Genomic DNA, 21,997 nt, shown 5'->3' with positions numbered 1-21,997 from the left:
TTGGATTGTCTTTTAGTCCCTCTTTGATCCATGGGGACCAAATAGAACCAGGTGTGGGTTGTGGGATCTTCAGCATGGTCCATATTTGATCCTGGATTAGTTCAGGCCTTTCCCAGACACTTCTGAGTGTTCCTGATATCAGTGGTATTGGAATGGCTTCTTTAGATCCCTGCTCTGCTGGAAGCTGATGAGGTCTCTGTCACAAATGTTGATGTGGTTCTCAGTATTATTACTTTTTATTGTGCAGTGCAGTTATTTTCTTTTGGGTTTTGAGATATGTATATGGAATAAATGTTTTTCTTACTTTCATACCAGTGCTTATAAGCTTTATACCACATTTAAGTGTGCAGTGTCTGTATCACCAAACCACAAAGAGCTATTAAGAATATTTCATTTTACAAGAATAATAAAGAATAGCTATAAACAGCCCCTTCCTTGGAAGTAAAAAATGTGTGGGATATTTCCAGTTGTTTTATTCAAGACATAATGTCAATATAGTAGCCTATTTTTAGGTAGTTTTATTTGGGGTTGTTTTGGGGGTTGGTATTGGGTTTTTTTTTTCTCTGTAAGTGCGTGGTAGTTCAGATTGGAAAAAAACCATGCAAATATTTGTTTTAGTAGTTATATCTATTTTTCATCAGTTATTAAAATAGAACTGATCATGTGGGGCTACAATAAAACAATATACAATGTAGAAATATTTCTTGAAAAGCCATTAAATTGTAAACGTCTGTGTCGTGCATCCTAAGACTGACTGACCTGGAGGCCAACAGCCTCTCTGTCTGTAGTAAAACCTTGTGCTGTATTTTGGCAATCTGACTCACCCTCCTCACTGATCACAAGTATTCTTATGCTCCCAGATGTGCCTTTTTCATTTCAGCTTGGGTATTAATGAATTTGGTATTGCTCAGGGTTGCTAATATTGACCTTTTATTAACATTGTTGATATTGGTGATGATGAAGGAACTTTACCTGTTCATTTCAGTTTCTGCCGCAGAGGCCGCATTCTGCCAATCCTGACTGCATGACTCCACATGGAACTGTCCTGCACCAAACCTTGGATTTTGATGAGTTCATCCCACCAATCCCCCCCCCTCCCTACTACCCACCAGAGTACACCTGCACACCCGTGGGGGAGGCACAGAGGTGATTCCCTTCCCTTCCCTGCTCTTGCAGCCAGCACTGGGTTCTGAGCTCTGGGCCTGGAGCTCTTTCAAAGAGCACAAACCCAAATCCTTCACTTACATTAGGCTCTTCATTGACAGAGAGATTGCATATGTTTCTTTGCAAACTTGTTACGCTACATCTGGAAATATTTGTGTTAAAGCATTTCTGCAGTAGAGAAATGGCTGACCTTAACTAAGACAAGGATAACAATGTCTGAGCTTTGAGCAAAGGTCCCTTTGTAAGTGATCCTTTCACAGTTAACATTATACATTTGAAGTTGAGTCTGAGATTTAATTTTTAAAGGAAATTATTGCAATTAATGTGTATTAATTTGGACTAGTGGAGGATGTTTATGATGGCAAAACAGGCTGGTAAAGATGGCTGGCATCCAAAATAAAAAACAGTTGTTAAAGCTACCCTGTGAACCAGGGCTTCATCTTGGATGTCTTGTCTAATAAATTTCTTGAGTGTAATTCTTTGTAGTGTATTGGCTTTGAATTCAAAGAAGTCTTTACATCACTGTGGTATAGGTAATAAATCAGTGCCATTTCTGAATTGTTTGCTTGTTTATGTTTTTTTTGTAGAAGTCTCCATTTGGACTTCCCTCATTCCCCATTTGGTGCTTTATATGAAGTAACCATTAATAGCCCAGGAATGCTGTATCCAAGTGAGCTGCCCCCTCCTTATGAGGCAGTGATTGGAGAGATGCCTGCCAGACAGGTGAGGAAAACCAAAGGAAATTCTTTATGTGGTCTTCACATTTTCATGCTGCAAAATAATTCTAGGTAAACTTTAAAGAACAATCATTAGAAAATACTTTTATTCTTTAAAAACGTTTTCCAGACCATTTTCTTTATAAGGGTTTAGCTAACAAATTTTACTTCCTGTGCAACAGCAGTGAGTCGTTCTCTATTGCTTAACCTTCTGATTGTTACAGTTTTTAGTCATCAGTTCTGCTGTTATGTGACAAGAAACTGCTACTCCTGAGACTGCAGGACACTTTACCCAGACCTTTCAGAAAGGATCCATTTGTACTTGAGACAAATGTTTACATTAGACTTTTTGCTTTATCTTGTACTGTACAGTATTGACTGAGCTGAAGCTGGAATTATAATGTATCTGCATGTACAGCCAGAGCTGATTCCAGCATTTCCTTGAAGGGATATGTGGTAATTTAATCAGCTGTCACAAAGGGAAAATACTTACAATTGCTTTTAGAAGCTCTAATTTCTTTCAGTAAAAACTCCAGGAGTTAAATGTTCTAGGTATTCTTTATCAGTTGTTAATAGCACATTGAGGAAATACCTGTGTTCAGGTTGCCAAATGCACCCCCATTACAGAGGGACTACTTTGCCTTTCCCCAAAATAAAACATTGAAATGTTTCCTAGTGACTTATTTCCATGTTGGGGGAAACCAGAATTGAAACCACAAACCTAAAGAAATAATACAAATTTTCATTATTATACATGAGATTATTAAGACAATTAATAAGACAAATGTCTGAGGAAAAAACCACATTTAAATGCTAAACCTCCAAAAAAATACAATTAAATCTCCCCAAGATATGCCTATCTTTGTAGCTTCTGGGGCTGACAAAACAGTTTCTGACAGATCTTCTGATCCTTGCCTTGTGCTATATCCTCCACCCAACGCAACAAACTGGCCAAACTTTGCATTACTTTTGATTTGTTTGCTATAATAAAATGAGTCTGTATAAACTGCTCGTGAGTGAAGCTCCTTGCTGAACAGCAAAATTGGAGTTTTCAAGGCCATCTCTTTCTAGAATATTTTTTTATCCAAGTTCCATCCTTTTTCCTTGAAAGTAACTTGCAGAACCTGCAAGCCTTGAGAAGTCAATATTTTTCAGTGATAAAAAACATGGACAAAAGTGATATGAATCATGCATGGCTTGGGGGGAAAGAGAAGGCTCCTGCCTGTGATAAGAATTCATATGTGGTACTAAGTAAGGATTAGTTAAGTGTCTATTTTTAGTAAAGCACAAAATCATTTTGGGCACTCTTGTGACTGGTACCACTCTTGGTGTGAGCATCAACATGCAGCAGCGCAATAGCACCAGCATGGAACAAAAATATCATTTATGACTTACAGCTGCAAAGTCATGCTCTTGCAAGGAGAGCTTGGCTTTAATAAGTAGACGTATTAACCGCTAATTTTTGGCATCTGGAGTCAGTTTCAGCACCTTGCCTGTTCACCTCTGGCCACCTGAGCTCCAGAGCTGTTTGTTCTAATCACCAGTGAAAATGAGTGGTGGCTTCATTTCTGATAGTGCTAATAATGTGGTTTCTTACCAGGAGTGAGTGTATATGAACTTGGTAGTTGCTGTTCAGAGCTTGTGACAGGCTCTGTTCTCAGCACTGCAGCTCACTGGCAGCGAGAACCAAAGCCTACACTGACAGCCACAGATTTTTCTTGACAACAAAAGCCTTCTTGTCTTCTTTGCAATTAGTGTCCCAGCTGAACTGTCTAAGACAGTTTTGGGTCTACAAGAAGAACAAAATGGAGACCTGAGTCCTTACATGCTGCAAATGCTCCCATAGAGCACAGTACAGTAGGAACAGAAATAATGAGATTTATAAATCCCTCAAAGGCAGGCTTGGCAATGGAAATCATGTCAGGGATTTAGCTACAAAAGTGCTTCTGGGAACGATTATGTAATAATGTCATAATTGTAAAACCCTTTACTGTGCATCAAGCAATAGGTTTTATTTGTTCTTAAATGGATTGAGGTCCTTAGAATTTTATTAAATTGTACTAAATTGGACTCGGTAATTTCATGCATTTTATGGGCAACAAATGTCAGTGCTAATTTAAGTGGTTGCATCCATGTAAAAATTGCTGTTGTCATCTGTACTGATTAGGAATTCCCATTTCATGACTATAAAAAATAGTGGTTTTCAGTGCTTTCCATGCAAAGTATTGACTGGGATATCGAAAAGATAAGAACAAACAGATCAGGATTCTGGGTGAACGGAATCAATGACAGTGTTTTATGAGGTTTTCTAACCTGTAGGCTCTGCAGACTTGTTGAAAGCACAGGTTTTTTTCCTTTTTTCTATTGATGGCTTAGTGACTGTCTGAGGGTGTGGAATTCAATAAGGTTTTGTTACCCTTGGCTGTGCAGGAGCCTGCAGGAAACCATGTGCTGTTCCTGTGTGAACCAAAACTATGACCTGGCTTCAAAATCACAGTGTTACCTGCTACAATTACAATCCTGCAAGAGGGTTAATCAATTCCAAATGCACAGAAAATACATTCAGCAATTATTCAGAGACAATGTAGAGTGTCAATAAATGTTTCAGCACAATTTTCCACAGATGTTTTCCAGTCAGCGATTAAGAAATTAAGTCAGTGATTATGAAAGTGCCTAGATTAAGAATTTATGAAAGCCCCTAGAATCCCTAGATTTTTAAAAAGAACAAACACCCTTAAAGCATTGTACCATTTCTTCCAAAAGGTAGTCAGTCTGAATTTTCTACAGCAACAAAGAGCTTTTGTGAACATTTCTTACTTTTCTAGTTAGTTCCCAGAACTTCCACAGTTAGGTCCCAGGAACAATCTGTGGCTTTAAGCAACACCACATTTTAGTTTTTACCACAGATGTGATACTCTGCTACAATCAAGAAAGATCCATTAAGAAATGTCCAGGGGAATTGTTCAAAAATATGAGTGATTTCACTTTTGCTTCCCAGTCCTCTATCCATCTCTTGCTGAGTTAAAGTATTTCTGGTACTGTTCTTTGCTTGGAGTTGTATTTGCTAAACTTTAAATAATTTTTAAAAACAAAATTTGTATCAAAAGAAGTTTTCTGGTCACTGGATCACAGAGATAGATAGACAGACAGAAAGAAAGAAAACAGTGAGCACAGTAAGTTATGCACAAATATATGTGCTTTAATCAACACTGGCATGTGAAATGGAAGCTCTTGCCCTAATAGCTTCAGACTAATTGTGTCACATCCAATTTTATTAGGCCAGACACAGATTAAGTGCTTGACAAAAAGGTTTGCACAGAGGTGACTGATGCTGATTTCTAGACTGTCACCAACCATAATAAGCTCTACTAGTTAATTGTGGCCCTACAGACAGAAGTAGATATGATGCTTTCTGCTCAAGATGGTATCAGTTTCATTCCTTTCAACCTTTTTTGTATTTTTTTCTCATTTTTTGTTACCAGCTATTTATTGGAATATTTTTTTTGATAATCACATTCCCAAAGAACTGCTAAAAATCTATCAAAATTGGCAACAAGATCTAATCCTAAGTCTAATCAAATCAGTAGAAAAAAAACTTTCCAAATTTCAGGTATTTATGGATCCAGTCTTTCCAGCAGGAATAATTATGGTTTTTGTTCACATAATTCTCAAAAATGAAAGGAAGTTACCCTCTTAGATCCACCCCTTCAGAAAAAAAAGTGAGTGGTAATAAATACTGTGTCCATTGAGCAATCTCCACCAGGCTGGAGAGCACCTGGGTGGCAACGATGTTAAAGGGCTTCAAAACACATTAACAGCTAACATCCTCACAAATAACTATCTGAAAATACTGCTCTTGTGCTTGTTTTTGTGGTTTCTGGTTTTCTCTCTCTTATTTTAGGGTGATATGATGTGATGAACAAAAAACAAGCACAATGTGAGAAACGCAGACTGTAGAGAGATTGCTTTTACTAAACTCAGATATTATGTTTAGTAGTGTGAGCCTGCAACACCAAGTGCCTGTGAATTCAAGATGAATTTACCTTGTAGATTCTGGAAAAATGTAAAATTGCATTGAGCTTGTGCCTTTGCCCTGCATTTTCTCCTGACCCAAAGATGTAAAATACTTTAAATAGCTTTCAGTGTGAATAGCAGCTCATATGAAAGTGACTCAGCATTGTCAGGTGTGTCCTTCAGATCCTGAGCACTACACTTTGTTTGGTGAGTTGCAGGTTAATGATCTCTTTCATTCCAAATGTTCTTTTAGGTCACTGGTGCTGCTCAGCAAGTGTCTGAACCAAGCCTGGGGGCGAGGAACATGACCCCGGACTTCAGCACCCAAGGTGATCGTGGCTTTGCATTTGTCTCCTTAGAGAGGGAAGTGGCAGCTTTGAGCACACTTTCTCTTCTCTTCTGCCCTTCCTAGTGGTGAAAGAATCATTTGCTTTCAGGTTATTCATGGCAAGAAGGACCTTTTCACAGTCAGAGGCTGGAAGTGCAGAGGAGAGTTTTGCTAGACAGAGCAAGATCTAGCCAAGCCCTTTGAGGTGGATCTGGGGACTGTCATTTCTCTTTGAAGAGTCCTGCACATTCCTTGCAGCTTGTGTCTCATTGTCAGCAGCCATGGGTGGCTTCCTGACCCTCACACTCCTTCTCCAAGAGTAGTTTCCTCCATGGCTTCCAGGAGCCTGAATAGGAAGCTTGCTTCCTCAAGCACAGATGTTGGGGATGCAAGTAGACAAGTAGTAGTACAGGGCCTGTTTATTTAAAGTTGAATAATCAGTATCAAGAACAGCACAAAAATGTCTTTGCTAAAGGACACTAGAAAGAAGTAAATTACTTCAGTGTTTTTTGCTTGGGCATTCTTCATCTGAGAGCTTTTGACTTCTTATTGATAAAAGAACTTGCAGATTGCTCAATTTAAGTCAGTCTACAGAACATGGGGAGGGAGAATATTGGGAGGGTGGGCAAGACGTTTTTATTTTTCTCTGAATCTTTTGTTTTGCAGTTTCTGTGGAGAGCACCTCTTTGATGGTCTCTGAGGCTGTTGATATCCCAGACCGTAGCTACTCCTCTGAAGATCTTTGTTCGCTGGAAGTTCAAGGATCTCTCCAGTCTGCAGATCTTTCTCCCTACTGCATAACCCCCAAGGGGGCAGCAGAGCAGAGCTGCAGTGCCCTGGATTGCCACCCTCACTGCAGGTTTCACAGAACTCGCTCTGAGGGCTTTCCTGATGAGCGAAGCAGCTCCCACAGCCGAGCCTCTACAGACAGGTCTCAAGGACAGGAAAAGAGCTGTGCCCATGGCAGGTCCTTGGACTGTTCCTCAGGGAATTACAGCCCCTCAGAACGAGAACTGCAAAGTTCTGCTCAAGACAGCAGTGCCACGCCGCCTTTGAAGCAGAAGAAAACCTGCTGTGTGGGCTGTCACCAGCCTCCTGCCACTTTCCAGACCTCTCCCTGTTTTGGGCCAGCAAACACTTCAGCAAGTGGCCCCGAGGCTGCTGTCCAGCAGCAGCAGCAGCACCTCACCAAGCCCCCAGCCCCAACCATCGTCCGCTCCAGCAGTGCCCCTGTGTCCTGCTCGTCTGCCACTGAAGGTAGGTGTGGGACACAGGAGGGCAAACGTGCAGCAAAGCACTGGGATTGATTTGTGCAGCAACTGGCCCTGCTGGGAATTCTGTGCAGCACTCCTAAGAGGGTTGTCTTAGGTATGAAGGCTTTAGCTCCATGCGTATTTTCTAAATTTGTGAAAATTTAAGAATGGAAATGGAAAAATTGACAGATTGAAATTAATTTTGGCTTTTCTAAATTTCACCATTCTCTCTGCGCTGCTCAGAAAACCATGTGTTGAGTAGCTTTTCCCACCTCTCTATTACTGTTCTACTGAGAGGCTAAACTGAGAAGTGCAATGGCAGCTGGGGTTTATTTAGCAAACTCCTACTGGAGCTGTCATGCTTGTTGTACAGCAGGATGTGATTCCTCAAGGTGACACTGACATTGGCAGTATTGGGGCATGTCAGAGGCAGCCACTGTGACTAGTGGCAGCTTGGGGTGTATGGTGAAAAGTTTTGAAGGACAAAGAAATGAACATGAGGCACATGACAAGATGATAAAGGAAAAGAAAAGCTTTTGGCTGTCGTGGATAAGTGTCTTCTGCTATGAATCTCCTTTTAGAAAAGTAGGGAGGAGGAGATGTTAGCTGAACAGTGTATCTTCATAAAAATATGCTTGTTAGTGAAAAAGGAGTTGATTTAGTAGTAGCAGGAATGTGGAACTGTCTAAACCATTAAAAAGGGATCTAAGCTGTTTGGAGAGATTCAGAAGGGTAAGTTGGAGAAGTGGCTTGGAAAGTAAAGATTAAAAGCTTTTTAAGATGTCATGGGTTGTGCTGCTACAAGATCTGTTCACCAGGCTTTGTAAGGGATCCAGAGGAAGAACAGAATCATATGATTAACTCAGAGCAAAAGGAGACAAAATATTGAGATAACTTGTTCCATTTAGGATGATGTTTTGGTTCTATTGCACTTCTTGCATCTTTATAATATCATTTCAGAGACTTCATACTTAGCTCAATAATTGAATGTCTTTTACCTTTAGAAATGTAGCCTCTTCATCTGAGCCAGGAAAAGTGAATCTTTAATCTAGAAGTCTGCATTTTATTTTATGACATCTACTCTGCTAGGACATATGTGCAATGAAGCTGCCAGTAAGCAGACAGTTAGTAGGAATTTCTGAATCCTTTCTGCTGTGTGAAAGTCAAGAAGAACAACCCTTTCTCTTCTGGATCAGTCACTGCAAGGTTCCAGAGCTGTGCTCCATATGCTGGTGGAGCAGTGTTTGCCATGGGCAGCCATGCCCCCATGCTCCAGCTGGCTCTGGACACCTGGTGGGACAGATGCCCTGCCTTCCTTCTTAATGTGTCCTAAATACATTTATATTCTGGAAAAGTGGCATGGAGGGACATGAGCTGGGCATTACTGAGATGTAGCTGGGCTTAGCAAAGACTGGATGAAGAGGCAGAGAAAGTTCTAGAGATGCTGGCACACAGGGGAGGGGGAGCAAGAGCAGGGACTCGGAGGGGCTGGGTGCTGACCTACTCTGCTGCCTGCAGAGACACTTCCTCATGAAATCCTTAAGGGAAGGATTGACTCGAGTCTCTGGTTAAGCCTAGATGTATTTCTTCATACATCTATTTGGCAAACTAGTTTGCAATAGTTTACTCTGTGAAGGTTTACACTGCATCCCCTTCCTCTACTTTTTATTGAACCTGCTCTGGAAATCATAGGTAGTTTAGAAGGAGCCCAATTCTAGTAACATATTCTGGCTGTCTGTAGCAGCCCTGAAGCTTATTTTTCCTAAACTGTGACAAACAGCTGAAGCTCTTTACAGTCTTTGTAAGGCATTTGATCTGGATTTTTCATGACTGACTGTTGATATTCACTGAAGAATTTTCAAATATACCTATGGGATTGAATAACAGGCAAAGATAAAGGGAACCAACTGAGCTCCCTCAACCAACACACAAGAAAAAGTGCTTTGGGTTTTTTTCAGTAACACACAACTACTTTTAAAAATTGTCCTGGAGTAAAAGAACTGGTCAAGTGGATGTGACTTTATGAAAGACAGAGTTGTAACTACACACTGTTAATATTAATAACTGTGGATTTTGGAGAACTGAGGCTGGAGGAACTTTTAGGAAAATACAGTGATCAGATTGTAGCTGGGACTTGGGTTTTTCTTAAGACACTGCCTTTCTACTATAAGAAAAAATGACTAATTTATTTTCTGCCTCACCTCCAAGCCAATATGAAGAGGTTTAGAAGCACAACCTTGACATTTACGGTGTAGATTTTTGTGAAATGGATTTTGAATTGCACTGTGATTGCACTTCCCATAGTTTGGAACAGAAATTATTTCACATGGGGATGGTGCATATGTGCAACAGGACAGTGACACAACTGCAATGAGATCTAATGGAACCAGTCTTTCAGGCCCTAAAACAGAATTCATTTGCTTCAAGCACATCTTGACCTGATGGGGTCTATATTGTATAGTCAAATAATTCTCCCATTAAGCCTTTTTAAGTAAACTTTTTTTTTAATACCTGTCATTCCTAGTGGAGAAATTATAAATGAAGGTTTAGTTTAATAGGTGCATTTGTACTCACTGTGTACTCCCTGAAAAACATAAAAATGGTGGATTCACATACCATTGTCAGACATGGTTCCCTCCTAAAAAAAAATTACTTAAAAGTTAATAGTTGGCGCATTTTTTCTGCCTTTTCCCTGTAAAGTTTGTCATGGCAAAGGCAGACAAAATCAACTCCTAGCACAGATGTTTATTACAATAAACTTCATTTATAATCAGCTATGATGGACTATATGGCTGTATCAGTTAAGTGCCTGAGTGATTATTGTAGTGTTTGTGTTCCAGATAATTCAGGGTCATGTCCAGTGGTGTCGTTTTGACTTGCTGCAAGTACATTAAACTGTTTAGTAATGGATGGGAAGACAGAGCCTCTGAAGTGTCTCCTCTTAATAACCATGCCATGATTCATGTGCTACAGTACTTAAGCATAATAGAACAAATTAAAGACAGAATAGAAGCTGTCTCTCTTAATTTCTTACAGATTTGCTATGTTTTTAGCATCTTACATTTGTTTCCTTCATTTAATTATTCACTCTACCAGAGAGGATTATGCCAGCTTTTCATTATAAACTGTCCCTGGAGATATGGAAGAAAACCTCTCCTAAGCTACCTACAAGTTCAAAATAATTTTCAATCTTGGAAACAGATTAACAACCAAATGTGAGGGTTTATTCCATCTTGTCAGAAATGAAAAAGACTGCACGTGGTAGTTACTGTACACTGTGATCTCATCATCATTGATCCTCATGCTGGAGTCCCAGAAATGGTCATTAGATGGCATCCAAAGCTGTTTGTAGATGCTTCATAACCACTTGTTATTGATTGGCTCATCAGGTACCACCCTGCTCACCTACCCATTAATTTAAACAATGGTGTGTTACATTTATACTGAAAATAATGATAATATATTTTTAAAAGGAGGAGAAATATTGAATAAAAAATGCTGGTTTTGTAGAAATTAGAGGGATTAATCTTTCTCGTTTTTCCCATTTTCCAATATAAATTCTGTCCAGAAAATATGGAAGAGGTCTGAGGTCTGCCTCTATAGGGAGTTTCAGCACTTAGGCCTGAGATATTTAGGATTACAGAGGAAACCATAAAACATGAGCTCTGTCTTCCTGCTTCTATCTATGTAACAACTCATAAGGCATTTCTGGGTGTAGTAGCTTCTCTTTATGAATGGACATCTTGAAAGCAGTATTTCTTCTCAGTAGTTTCATTCTATAAAGGAGATAATAAAAGATTCCTGTGTATTTTTCCTTGCTTTGGGCAGAGACAGCAGGGGTTGACTTTGCTCTTTCTGTCTGCCTTTGGTTGAAGGTGATAATTGTGCCTGGACTTCTGTGTGCAGGCAGTGCCAAGATGCAGGATTATCTCCAGCTACAGGAGAAACAGGTGAGAATTGGTTTTCTAAAGCAGAGGATGGGTTTCCTTATTTTCTTTTAAAAATAATGAAAAGCTTCTGAGAGAGAAATGAGCTTTGAAAAATCTGGGGCAGAAAAGCCAGTTAACAGCATAAATGTATGTTGTACAATGCTGATGGAACCTGCCTTGAATGAAAGTACATGTTGTGAATTAGGTCCTCTGGTTTACATCAGCATATTTGCTTTCTCTGTGTTTCTCACTAATCTCTCTTGCATATAATTTCCAAGGCCTAAAAATAGGCAGAACTTTAGTCTTAAAGTTGGGGTGAGGGGCTGGGCCTAAAGCTGTACGATTTGCGTGTAACACAGAGTAGCTGGTGGGTTTCCTTAGCATTAATGTCAACTGATGTCCTTGCAGGTGGAGGTAACAAAAATGTCTGGTTTGTGAAGCACTTTAATTACCCACCCACTCATTCTCAAGGCAGTCCTCCTTGGCCATGGGAAGGTCTTATTCCTGATACTCCTAGTTACTCCTGGTTAAAATTACCCATTTTGTAGTGTTTCCTTGACTGCGTGTTTTTGCTACTCTTCAAGCAAAACAGACATTTTATGACAAAGTAGAAACTTTGTGACAATATTTGTTTTGCCTTTTTTTTTCTTTTCTCTTTTTCTTTTTTTAAACTATTACTTTAAAGATATTCTTCCCCCCCTTTTTTAGTTCCTGTCTCTGGTTCTCATATGGCTGCCTCTGCTTGCCAGCATTCTTTGAGCAGTTTTCTACCTACTGGAAAACAGAGGGATACAAGGAAAATCGATCTGCACCTAAAGCCAAAGGCTTTTCACACAGTCTCGAAAGAGCGGCCACATTCCTTAGTGGACCTTAAGGCCTATAAAGACACAAAAATTTTAGTGGCAAAATTTTTGGAACATTCAGACTGTAATCTCCCTCCAGAAGTGCGTCACGTAGTGAACAGCATACGGTCAGTCATTAAATCTGATGAGAGACACATGGAAGAAGCCATTTTCAGTGCCAATATCATAGACCAGGTAGGCCACTGATGTTCTAAAGGTGTGTCCAGTTTCCATAGACAAATACCTTATTTAAATGTTTATACAGTTTAAATTCTTCAGACAATTCCTACAGAAGCTCTTTTATAGTTACATGGCATTAGTAAGAAATAATTTATATTTATGGGGCAGCAATAAATATTACACTGCAGCTCAGACAGAAAACCTGGCTGTGCTTTCCAGGTGCCCAGTCCCGAGTCCTGACCAGCTGCGAGGACAGAAGCAGGAGGGGTTCTGGTGGGCTGAACCTCCTTTGGAAGAGTTTCAGTGTTAGACAGCTTAAATGAAATGTTATCCAGGTTAAATGAAATGTTAAACAGCCTAAATGAAATATTATCCAGAGACTGAAGCTTTTAAATGAGAACTTTTCTCACCCCGTTTTCCCCATTCCTGCCTTTCCCCGCAGGTGATGACGAGCTCCCAGCCGGGCGCGGGCGGCTGCAGGAAGCGGCTGCAGGGGGATCTGCACCTGCGGAGCTGCGGCGCCCTGAGCTCCGCCGCGGCCCCGGCGCGCAGCCGGACCCCGCTCAGCCGCGCCCTGGAGCGGGAGCGGCCGCACAGCCTGATCGGGGTGTGCCGGGAAACCATCCTGTGATCGGGGTGTGCCGGGAAACCATCCTGTGATCGGGGTGTGCAGGGAAACCATCCTCTGACCAGAGTGCCCCGGAAAAGCATCCTCTGAGAGGGTCCGCAGGTATGCCATGGCAGCTGAGAGCTGTGGAAGAAACCAGGACTGGGACAAACACAACTAGTGGATGACTTTAAAAGGAAAAAGTGTCTTCCTTTGGAATTCCACCTTTTTACCCACAGCAGGATGAGAACGGCTGTTTTTCTGAATGTAAATTTCAGCCTTGAATTTTGCAAACTTTTAATTGATTTATTAGTGAAGTCATAACAAATGTTTTCCCAACCAGAAATGCATTTATTTCACTGTACTTACAGAAATGCTACTGATGCTGCCCGGCATTTCTTGAAAACCATTGCAAACCCACCAGAGACTGGCTGTACAACTTAAAAGTTGTATTTATTTAATGTACCTCAAAGTGTTTTAACTATCGTCAGTGTTTTAATAAAAAAGTATTTCTGGACTTTGCCTTTTCGACACTGATTTGGATACAAACACAAAGGTGATTTATACACACATACAGTGCTGCTTCTAATCCATTCTTCCAGTGTCTTTCATTCCAGACTAACTGATCTGTCCAATTAAAACTGCTCCCCGCTCCCAGGGCTGCCCTTTTAAGCTGCAGTACTTGCTGCAGTGTGGTTTATTCCTGCTCTGTTCTGAACGTTCACCAGTTCAGTCCTGCAGTAGTGTGAGCGACCAAGAACTGATGTTTAATTTTCTGCAGTGTGTGACCAAAAGATGCATTAGGGAAGAAGACTGAAATTCTGCATTTTTCACAAACTTTTTTACCAACAGCAACTGATTGGAAGTTAGAGGAATTCTTATCTAGCAGAGCCTTGAGTATTTTCAAAAAGAATTGTTACTCCAATTCATAGTTTTGACAATTTTATTACTAAAACATGTTATTGTGGTTCTGCTGTGTTTATGATTTATTTAACATTGATCTTAAAAAATATCAAAAAGTAAATATTGACACTGATTTCATTACCAGCATAAACACAGGTCTGCCAGCAACATCTTCCAGTGCAAGCTTCATCCTGGCTCTTTCAGAGGAAATTGGAAAGGCCTTAAACAGAAGGTTCTCATAAAGAACCTACGACAGGTTGATGTTTCGGGATTTTAATTTTTTTGCAGCAGTGCTTGTCAGTAGCCTTAGTTTCCATTTGAGGTTTAATCATATACTGGTTTCATTTGTGTCACTCTGAGCTGGGCAGACATCCTGTGAAAAGGTCACAAAGGAATGTAGCTGAAGATGGGTAGTTTAAGTTTTACAGATTCATCCATTTTAATGTATTTTAATTATAGCATGCTTCTGTATTGATGTGAAGTTACAGTGACATCCAGTGGCGACAAGGTATGCTAATTGAAAGCTTCTACTCTCAAGATCATAATGATACACAAATTCCTAATTCAAGAGAATATTTCCTTTAAAAAAATCTGTGACCTTTGCAACTGCACTTAGATGAAGAATTAAATGATCTTCTACTTGGAATTTTTTACTATGTAAAGTTACACAACAAACAAAATAAGCAAGCTTCCTTTCTTATTTCAGATTTATTAGTGATAGGTTAATTCTTTCCTAAGGTCAGTTGCATGCAACACACTACTCCTTGAAGTACAGTCATCTAAAGCTCTTTAGTTACTGCATGGTAAGGCTTCTTAAGTCACAGTGTATTTTCTTCAAGGCCTTGGCCAAAAGAAAAAAAATAGACAAAGTTACACCAATTAACATTTATCTCATAAGGAATACAACTTTACTACTAGGTTTTTTATCTACACACATTCTAATACTGCTGATGGTGCTAGGTTATTTGTCAAAACAATTTACATTCAGAACACATTGCCTTAGGAATAAGAATGCTTTATAAAAGACAGAAACAGGTAAGCATGGCTTTCCCATTTTGAGCTATTATGAACAAAAAGGTAATATGCAAAAATTAAAGAAAAAAAAACCCAGCCCAACACATACATTACACAACCTGTGCAATAAGTTATCCATGAAACAACTCTGTTAAATCATAAAAATCACAAGCATTAAAAATAAATATGTATCTAAATAAATATTTTGATTTTAATCTTGTGGCAATTATTCTTTATTTAGCATATGAAACACTTGTTACATGTTTATGTTCACACCTTGCCAAACAGGTTACACTTGTCATAACAATACCAAGTACTACAGTGGTTTTCTTTACAGTAGAGTCTAAAAGTTTGAACTGCACACATTCCTTTCCACTGAAATACCATCAATTCAGCACCAGTTTTAAAATTATGCAAAGTCATCAGTATTGGACCACTTTATGGGACTGGGATTTTTTTTTTAACTTGAGGCAGCCAGAACTTTCTCTAATTGCTTCTCTTTGCCATCTCCTGCAGTCTCATTCATCAAATATTCACATTCACTGTGTTATCAAACAAGACAGACATACATCACTCCACATAAAGGTTACAAATAAATATGTTTTAAGTTCTATGAGAAAAGAGTTTAGAAGATGTTCAAAATACTTAAATGTTTACAAATATTTTTCTCAGTGATTATTGTCCTTGACCATTCTTCTGAACACTTTTTGTCAAAGAAATAGAAAGGAAGGAGAGAAAAGGCAGAGACACCTGTCCTTGTTCTGGAGTCCTCAGGTCAGCTTCCAAGCCTTTCATTCATACAAAATACAAAATTCTCTTCAGTTATGACAGCTTCAGCCTGGATGGAAGATGTTAGATGTACAGGGGGGTCTCTTGACCTGTTAGGAGCCTGAACATGGCAGCTGGCATAGTCTTCATGTGAATCTGTCAATTGATTACACAGACATTAATAGAGCTGGTACTAGTTTAAAATAATCCAGAAGGCCCCATCTGTCTCTCCCTGTGGTCAAAGTGCATTTTTTGTCTTGGCTTTTATAGATTTTTTTCCTAGAGTTTCTAGTTCAAAGTTCTCTGGTTTTAGGATGCTGGTTTGCCGTCTTTGCTTTTTTATATGTGGTTTGGGGTTTTTTATTTGGTTTTGTTCTGTTTTTTAATTATTTATTAATGACAATTACATGATATGACATCATACAGTTTTAAAAGCCACCTAAACACTTTTTGTTGATATACCCTGCTCCAATTACAGTAAAATTTACAGACCTTAAATAAGAAGTAGCACAAATATCTCTGAAAATTCATTCTGCTGTTCTGGTATTAATGGAACTTAGATTTGTATTCTGTCTTCCTCTCTGTGGGAATGTCATTTCATATTTTCACCTAATTACAGTATGATCTTCTGAACAGAAAACTTGGACTTTGCCACCTGATGTTCAGATGCCAATCAAGAGTTTGGTGGAACAATTTCTTCTATGGCTAATGTACTTCAGTTCCTTCCTCAAGGAGTCCTGGGGCTCTAGTCCCCAGTGCCAGAGGGATTTCACAGACTGAGTCCAAGGCTCAGGTAATCAGGTCTCCACCAGAACTGGACTTATTGGACAACACAAGAGGAAGAAAGGGAAACTTTACTGACTGATAACACAGACCCTGACCAGCTGCCTTGGTATCTTCACACTGTAAAGAAGAAAAGTTTCATGCTGTTTTCCTATGTTAGGTGAGAAGTTACACAGTGAAGGGGGACCATGGAGGGGCTGTTGGAATCTACAGCTTTGCTCCTGACAAAGTGCACATCCTCTATTATGATTTGTCAGGTATCATTTTCAAGGAGGAAACCAACTGTCTCTGATTTTTGTCTGAGGAACTAGTGGGGGATCTGGGCCAGGGTTCTGTATTTAGACTACCTTCAAATTCAAGAAGGATTTTGAAGTACTGGACAATCTTGCTTATTCATTGCTGATCTCGCTAGTACTGGAGAGAGATGTCTTAATTTACTTCCAAGGTAAGTTGGAAATTAAGTTATTAAAATTTAGATCAGTTTGCATCTTTCAGACATAGTAATTCATTGATATGGCAGATGCTGTAGTGAGAAGCCAAGACAGCCAACATCCCTGAGTGATTTCTTCCTTTAATCACTTCATTTAATTCAGACAGTAGGTTGAAGGTATAGAATTATGCCAGGAACTCTTAAAAATGAATGGAAAAATACAGTGAATGTGCATCATTGGTTATTAAAAAAAATCTGTTAATTGTTTCTTATTAGTGCCAAACTTTATCTACTGAATTGGTGATTTTAATGTTGTGTTGACACTCTTTTCAACTGAAACATACATTTTTTCAACTATTTTACTTCCTAGATAAAGGCTTTGTTCCCTTACCTCTCCCACAGAATTGGACAATGCTTGCACTATCTTCTCGTGAGCCGTAGCCACGACGCTCTGCCCGTTGATCTCGATGATCCGGTGTCCCACTCTCACCCCGCCCCTCTCTGCTATCCCACCTCGCATCAAGCTGCAAATCTGCCAGGAGAAAGCAATGGTTACTGAGGTTTAGAAATATCATAATGCAGCCCTCACTGGGATTTAATGAGTGGTGATGCTGTCAGGATTTCAGAAGATGCTGTTGGAAGTAGTAATCAATGAGTTTTTAAATGTTACTTTAGTGGTTTGTTAGAGGGAGTTTTTTTCTGAGATTTCTGCCTGTTATAATTTTCATTTTTAGTCTCCAATTGGGAACATAAAAATACCTTCCACAGTGATACAGGTTGTAGCCACACAGAAGTGGAGACAGGGGAAGAGAGATTTATGCACTGCTGGGACACAACCTCCTGTGCCCCTGCAGGAGAGGAGGGAGCTCTGCCCTCCAGGGTCACAGCTTCCCTCTGCACTGTTCAGTGCTGCTGGCCACAGGGAGCTTGGCATAGAGGAGGCAAGTTAGGCCATTCTTCTTTGACTGGCAGCTGAGGGCCCAGTAAAGAAGTTCTGAATGTTGTGTTATCTTGGCACAAGTTCTGAATGTTATGACCCCTACAATTGGGTAATAATTCTACAAGAAAAACTACATCCAGCAAACACAGCCCCAGCAGACGTTGCCACCCAAAGTATTCTGAGGTTGCAACATGCAGAGAGTCCAGGCAGAAAGAGAAATGTCAATCTGGTGTGGAGTTGAGAATGTTTCCTCCTTAGCAACAGTATCTATGCTGCAAGGGGATCCACCCTGGCAGACAGACTGCTGTGCATTAGACAGAAATTGCTGGCAAATTATTTCGAATTACTAAGTCCATGAATCACACAAGGCAGATAATGTACAGCTCCAATCTCTGGAACTAAGCAGACTTTATCAGCGTTGGGATTTACCTTTTGTTGACGGAGAAAACCCAATTCTTGGAGGAAAAGAAATGAGTGCAGGAGCATCATCAGCTAATGCCTGTTTCTGCAGTGACTGTCAGTGGTTAGAATGATATGCCAAGAATCATTATTTGCTGTGATCTGGTGGTTTGTTCAGAGCTAAATACAAGTATGGAAAGATGGGCTTGTGCCCCAGTGAGTTTATCTAATTCAGAAGCACAGTGTGTGGAGAGATGGCCAGTCTGGAACGTGTTGAAGGTAAAACATTGTTTGTGGTTGACTGGAATCTTTTCCTGTATGGCACGAGCAGCTTCCTTTAAACTCCTCTCCACAGATAACAATGCTTTAAAAAAAGAAATCCCTTCTCACTTGATGTTCAGATGGTCTGATTTGAGGAGTGAGAATATATTGTTATTCTGTGCTTATAAAAGATATATTACATTCTTTGCTTTGCCTTTCTCAGCCTGCAGAAAACAAAACAAAACAAAAAACAACCAAAAACCCAACACATTCCTTCTGCAGTGAGATTTATCTTCCACCATGCTCTCTCCAGGGACTGAGTGTTACCTCCTGTAGTCCTTAAAGTATTTCTGGTGGGCTTCAATGGAAAGAAGCACTCTCACTTCACAGAATTGTATCTTGAATTTCAGTCACATACAATGGATTGTTTTGCAGGTAGTCTGCCTTCTAATCACACAGCTCACAAGATAAGCTCTACTACACAGATCTCTTTTACTGAAAGCTTCTCAATTCAACTCACTGTTAGAATAAGTTTGCTCCTTGCTGTTGGGAAGCAGTAATCAGAAAAGACAAAAAGCAGCATGTACCAAAACAAACCCTGTAAATATATTTTTCGTGGAGTAAAAGAAAATAGAGAGACAGTATAGCTGAAATGAAAGCTTTTGGAGCAAATGGAAATGTGACCCCTCACCCCACGGGCATAAAGGAAAAGATAATGGCTTGCATATCTATCCAGAGTCCTTTTCCCTGCTTGGCTCTCAAAGCACTTCTAGCACTTTTAATACCATCAGCCAGTTTTTTCTATCTAACAGCCCCAGACATAGCAAATGGTCTCTTCATTCAGGAATCCCTCTCCAGGGGAGGCAGGCAGCTGCCTTTTGTGAACATTAAGTGTTTTAATGAGGTAGAGAGAGAAGCAGACACAGAGGCTGAGTGGCTCTGCCCAGGCTCCCAGACTCTGATAAGCCAGAGACAGAACACACAGAGAAAAAAATATTCTGCATTTACAGCACACATTTAGTGACTCCTGTATTTGCAAGGGCTGACTCAAAGCAGCCTTAAGAGTTTTGTCTCCAGCCAGTGGAGCTATGATAGCTGAAGCTGGTGAGTTTAAACTGAGCTATATCTCTAAGTAAGTATGATTTTATTCAGCCAGGACTCTTTAACTTGTTGTATTTGTTGAACATGGCAACAGCTATTATATTAGATAAAGCAAGACACATCTGCTTCTTGTAAGCAAGAGTCTATATTCTATTGACTCTGTAAACTGAAGGGGAAAGAAGAAAAAAAACCAAGGTGTAAACCACACTGGTTCAATCCACTCAGCTGTGACAGGTTTGCAATGCCTTAGACCAGCTGCAGCACATCAGATGTGAAACTTCAGTAGCTTCACAATCAGTTTTATTGCAACTGTCCGTAGAGTAGCAAAGCATTAGGATAAAATAGTGCCAGACAAATGTTATTCTGTGTAAATGCCTTAATCATAACCTATTAAAATGGGATTTCTCTTCATCTCACTTTTATATTACACTGTTGAAACCCTGTACATTTTTTGCCAGTTTAAATGACAGTAAACAAAGGCAGGGAAGAAAGAATAAGATGTTCTGTAAAGTTTTACTGTATTTTTAGATAGCTTGTGCTAGGCTAGGGACAGGGTAGATAGAGTTCTCAGAGAAAGTGAGATCTAGATTGAGAAATGGTGTTTTATCAGCAGTGAGAATATAACTGGTAATTCACAGATTTTTTTCACAATCAAGAAAAAACAAGTGATATACAAGGACCAAATCTACAAGACAATAATGTGATACATAAGGACCATTTGTATTTAAATAGCATAATTTTAAGAGAACTGTAGCATAATGACTTCCAGAAGGTGCCTGACAGGTCATGTAATGCTCACCTCCCCATCACACAACACTCATAGTTGTGTTATGTGTATGTGCACAACATCCTTTTTTCAGCTGCAGCAGTGTCTGCATCTGCCTGACACCCTGTGCAGGGAGAGCCAGCTCAGATGGGGCTTCTGTGGAAGCTGCTCTGTGTGTTTATGGGCCATTCCCACTATAATGGCTGTGCATCCTGCACAGATGAGATAGGCAGGGTGAAAAGGAACCACTGCAAAGCTGCTGTCAGGGGAGGCACAGAAATAAATCCCAGCTGTGTGGATAATGAGGTAATGGCCTACCAGAAAGAGACATTTAATTATATCTGTTCTGACAAGCCATTTATTTCTTTGCTGTGCTAATGCTGAGCCAACAAAGAATAACAATATTACTTCTGGATCCAATCATAATTTGTAACAATTGCTGGCAATTACAAAAGTACTTTTAAAGAGTACAGTGTCAAACTACCAGAGAGATATATTTTGTAGTTATATTTTCAAATGTTGAAAGAGTTTTTCAGAGGAAAGGATTTTCCAAGCCCAGAGGTTTGTCTCCATAGCAGCCTAACAAAAGATGTTACTCTCATCTTTTTGTTCACTGGCATATTCAAACAGACTTTTCATAAATGAAATGCACTGCAAGGCTTTTTTTTTCTTTTTTTCCTATATGAAAAGGATTTTTTTGCTGCATTTGGTGAACTTTACATTTGATGTCATTTGAATGTTGTTCATTTAAGTGGAAGGAATGATGATCCGCCAGTGTGGTGACAAATGGCCAGTAGATGGAGGGAGCACACTGTGACAGGAAACAAGCAGAGCCTGCAGAATTTACTAAACTGAGGCTCCAGTCATGTAGGAGGTGATTAGCAGGGACAAGATGAACAGATTGTCACACAGACTGTGACAAGATGAATAGATTGTCACACAGACTCCCTGTCCATGTAAGGGCATGGGATGCTCCTAATCCACCTCGGCCTGATCCATTTCCCCAGCCCTGATCCCTCCCCCACCAAAGCTGTGAATGAGCTTCTGAAAACTTGATAATCAACATGCAGTGATGCTTACAGGTATATAATGTATCCCCTTGTTTGGTCATGGCACCAGTGGAACATACAAGACTTACAAAGGTGAGCAATGAGGAATGAGATCGGTGCCCCAAAGAGAGCACCCTCTGTGAGATCAGGTGAAACCAGATCCTGGGTTAGGAACCACTTAGAGTGCATCCAGCTGGAGCAGGGCTGCAGCAGTGTCCTTTATATGTAATCTTAGGCAGGAACATTTTAAACTTGGGTGGAGTAGTAACTAAGAGCTGGCCAGGAGAGCTGCAAACCCACTCCTGAGCCATCTGAAGTGCAGGAAGGCTCATGAACCACACCTTACAGTTACCTGCTACTCTTCCAGCTCTCAAAGGGTGGCAAACAGAGATCTGGCAACTTCAGTGAACGCATTTCACAGAACAGGGGGCAGACCCCACAGCCTTTGTGATGTGGTTTTCTCTGTGAGCAGCCTGATTTTTTTCCTAGACTGGAGGAAGAGGAAATGGTGATGGTCCTGCCCTATAGCCAGTCCCCAATGCTAGTGGCA

General features: G+C 40.1%; 2 protein-coding genes across 7 annotated transcripts in view; one reads left to right on the top strand and one right to left on the bottom strand.

The window, feature by feature from the left end:
* The window catches only part of FAM189A1 (family with sequence similarity 189 member A1), an 88,554-nt gene extending 75,010 nt beyond the window's left edge, over positions 1-13,544 (top strand). For 2 of the 4 annotated variants that reach the window (XM_030954912.1, XM_030954909.1), the window contains 7 exons: positions 986-1,146; positions 1,752-1,887; positions 6,148-6,223; positions 6,889-7,479; positions 11,351-11,425; positions 12,113-12,441; positions 12,869-13,544. In XM_030954912.1, the coding sequence (XP_030810772.1) occupies positions 986-1,146; positions 1,752-1,887; positions 6,148-6,223; positions 6,889-7,479; positions 11,351-11,425; positions 12,113-12,441; positions 12,869-13,057 (1,557 nt within the window). In that variant the 3' untranslated portion in view covers positions 13,058-13,544. The remainder of the gene's footprint in view (positions 1-985; positions 1,147-1,751; positions 1,888-6,147; positions 6,224-6,888; positions 7,480-11,350; positions 11,426-12,112; positions 12,442-12,868) is intronic. The other 2 variants (XM_030954910.1, XM_030954911.1) reach the window with 2 other exon arrangements.
* A 418-nt stretch (positions 13,545-13,962) lies between these two features.
* APBA2 (amyloid beta precursor protein binding family A member 2) overlaps positions 13,963-21,997 on the bottom strand; it is an 80,810-nt gene continuing 72,775 nt past the window's right edge. For 2 of the 3 annotated variants that reach the window (XM_030954906.1, XM_030954907.1), the window contains 2 exons: positions 17,323-17,463; positions 13,963-15,874 (listed from right to left, as the gene is read on the bottom strand). In XM_030954906.1, the coding sequence (XP_030810766.1) occupies positions 15,803-15,874; positions 17,323-17,463 (213 nt within the window). In that variant the 3' untranslated portion in view covers positions 13,963-15,802. Of the gene's footprint in view, positions 15,875-17,322; positions 17,464-21,470; positions 21,938-21,997 lie in introns of those variants that run through there. The other variant, XM_030954908.1, reaches the window with a different exon arrangement.

This window comes from Camarhynchus parvulus, chromosome 10 (genome assembly GCF_901933205.1).
Source record: "Camarhynchus parvulus chromosome 10, STF_HiC, whole genome shotgun sequence".
In the NCBI taxonomy this organism is placed as follows: Eukaryota; Metazoa; Chordata; class Aves; order Passeriformes; family Thraupidae; genus Camarhynchus; species Camarhynchus parvulus.
The sequence above is the reverse complement of the archived record's forward strand: the minus strand, read 5'-3'. Positions and strand labels throughout refer to the sequence as shown.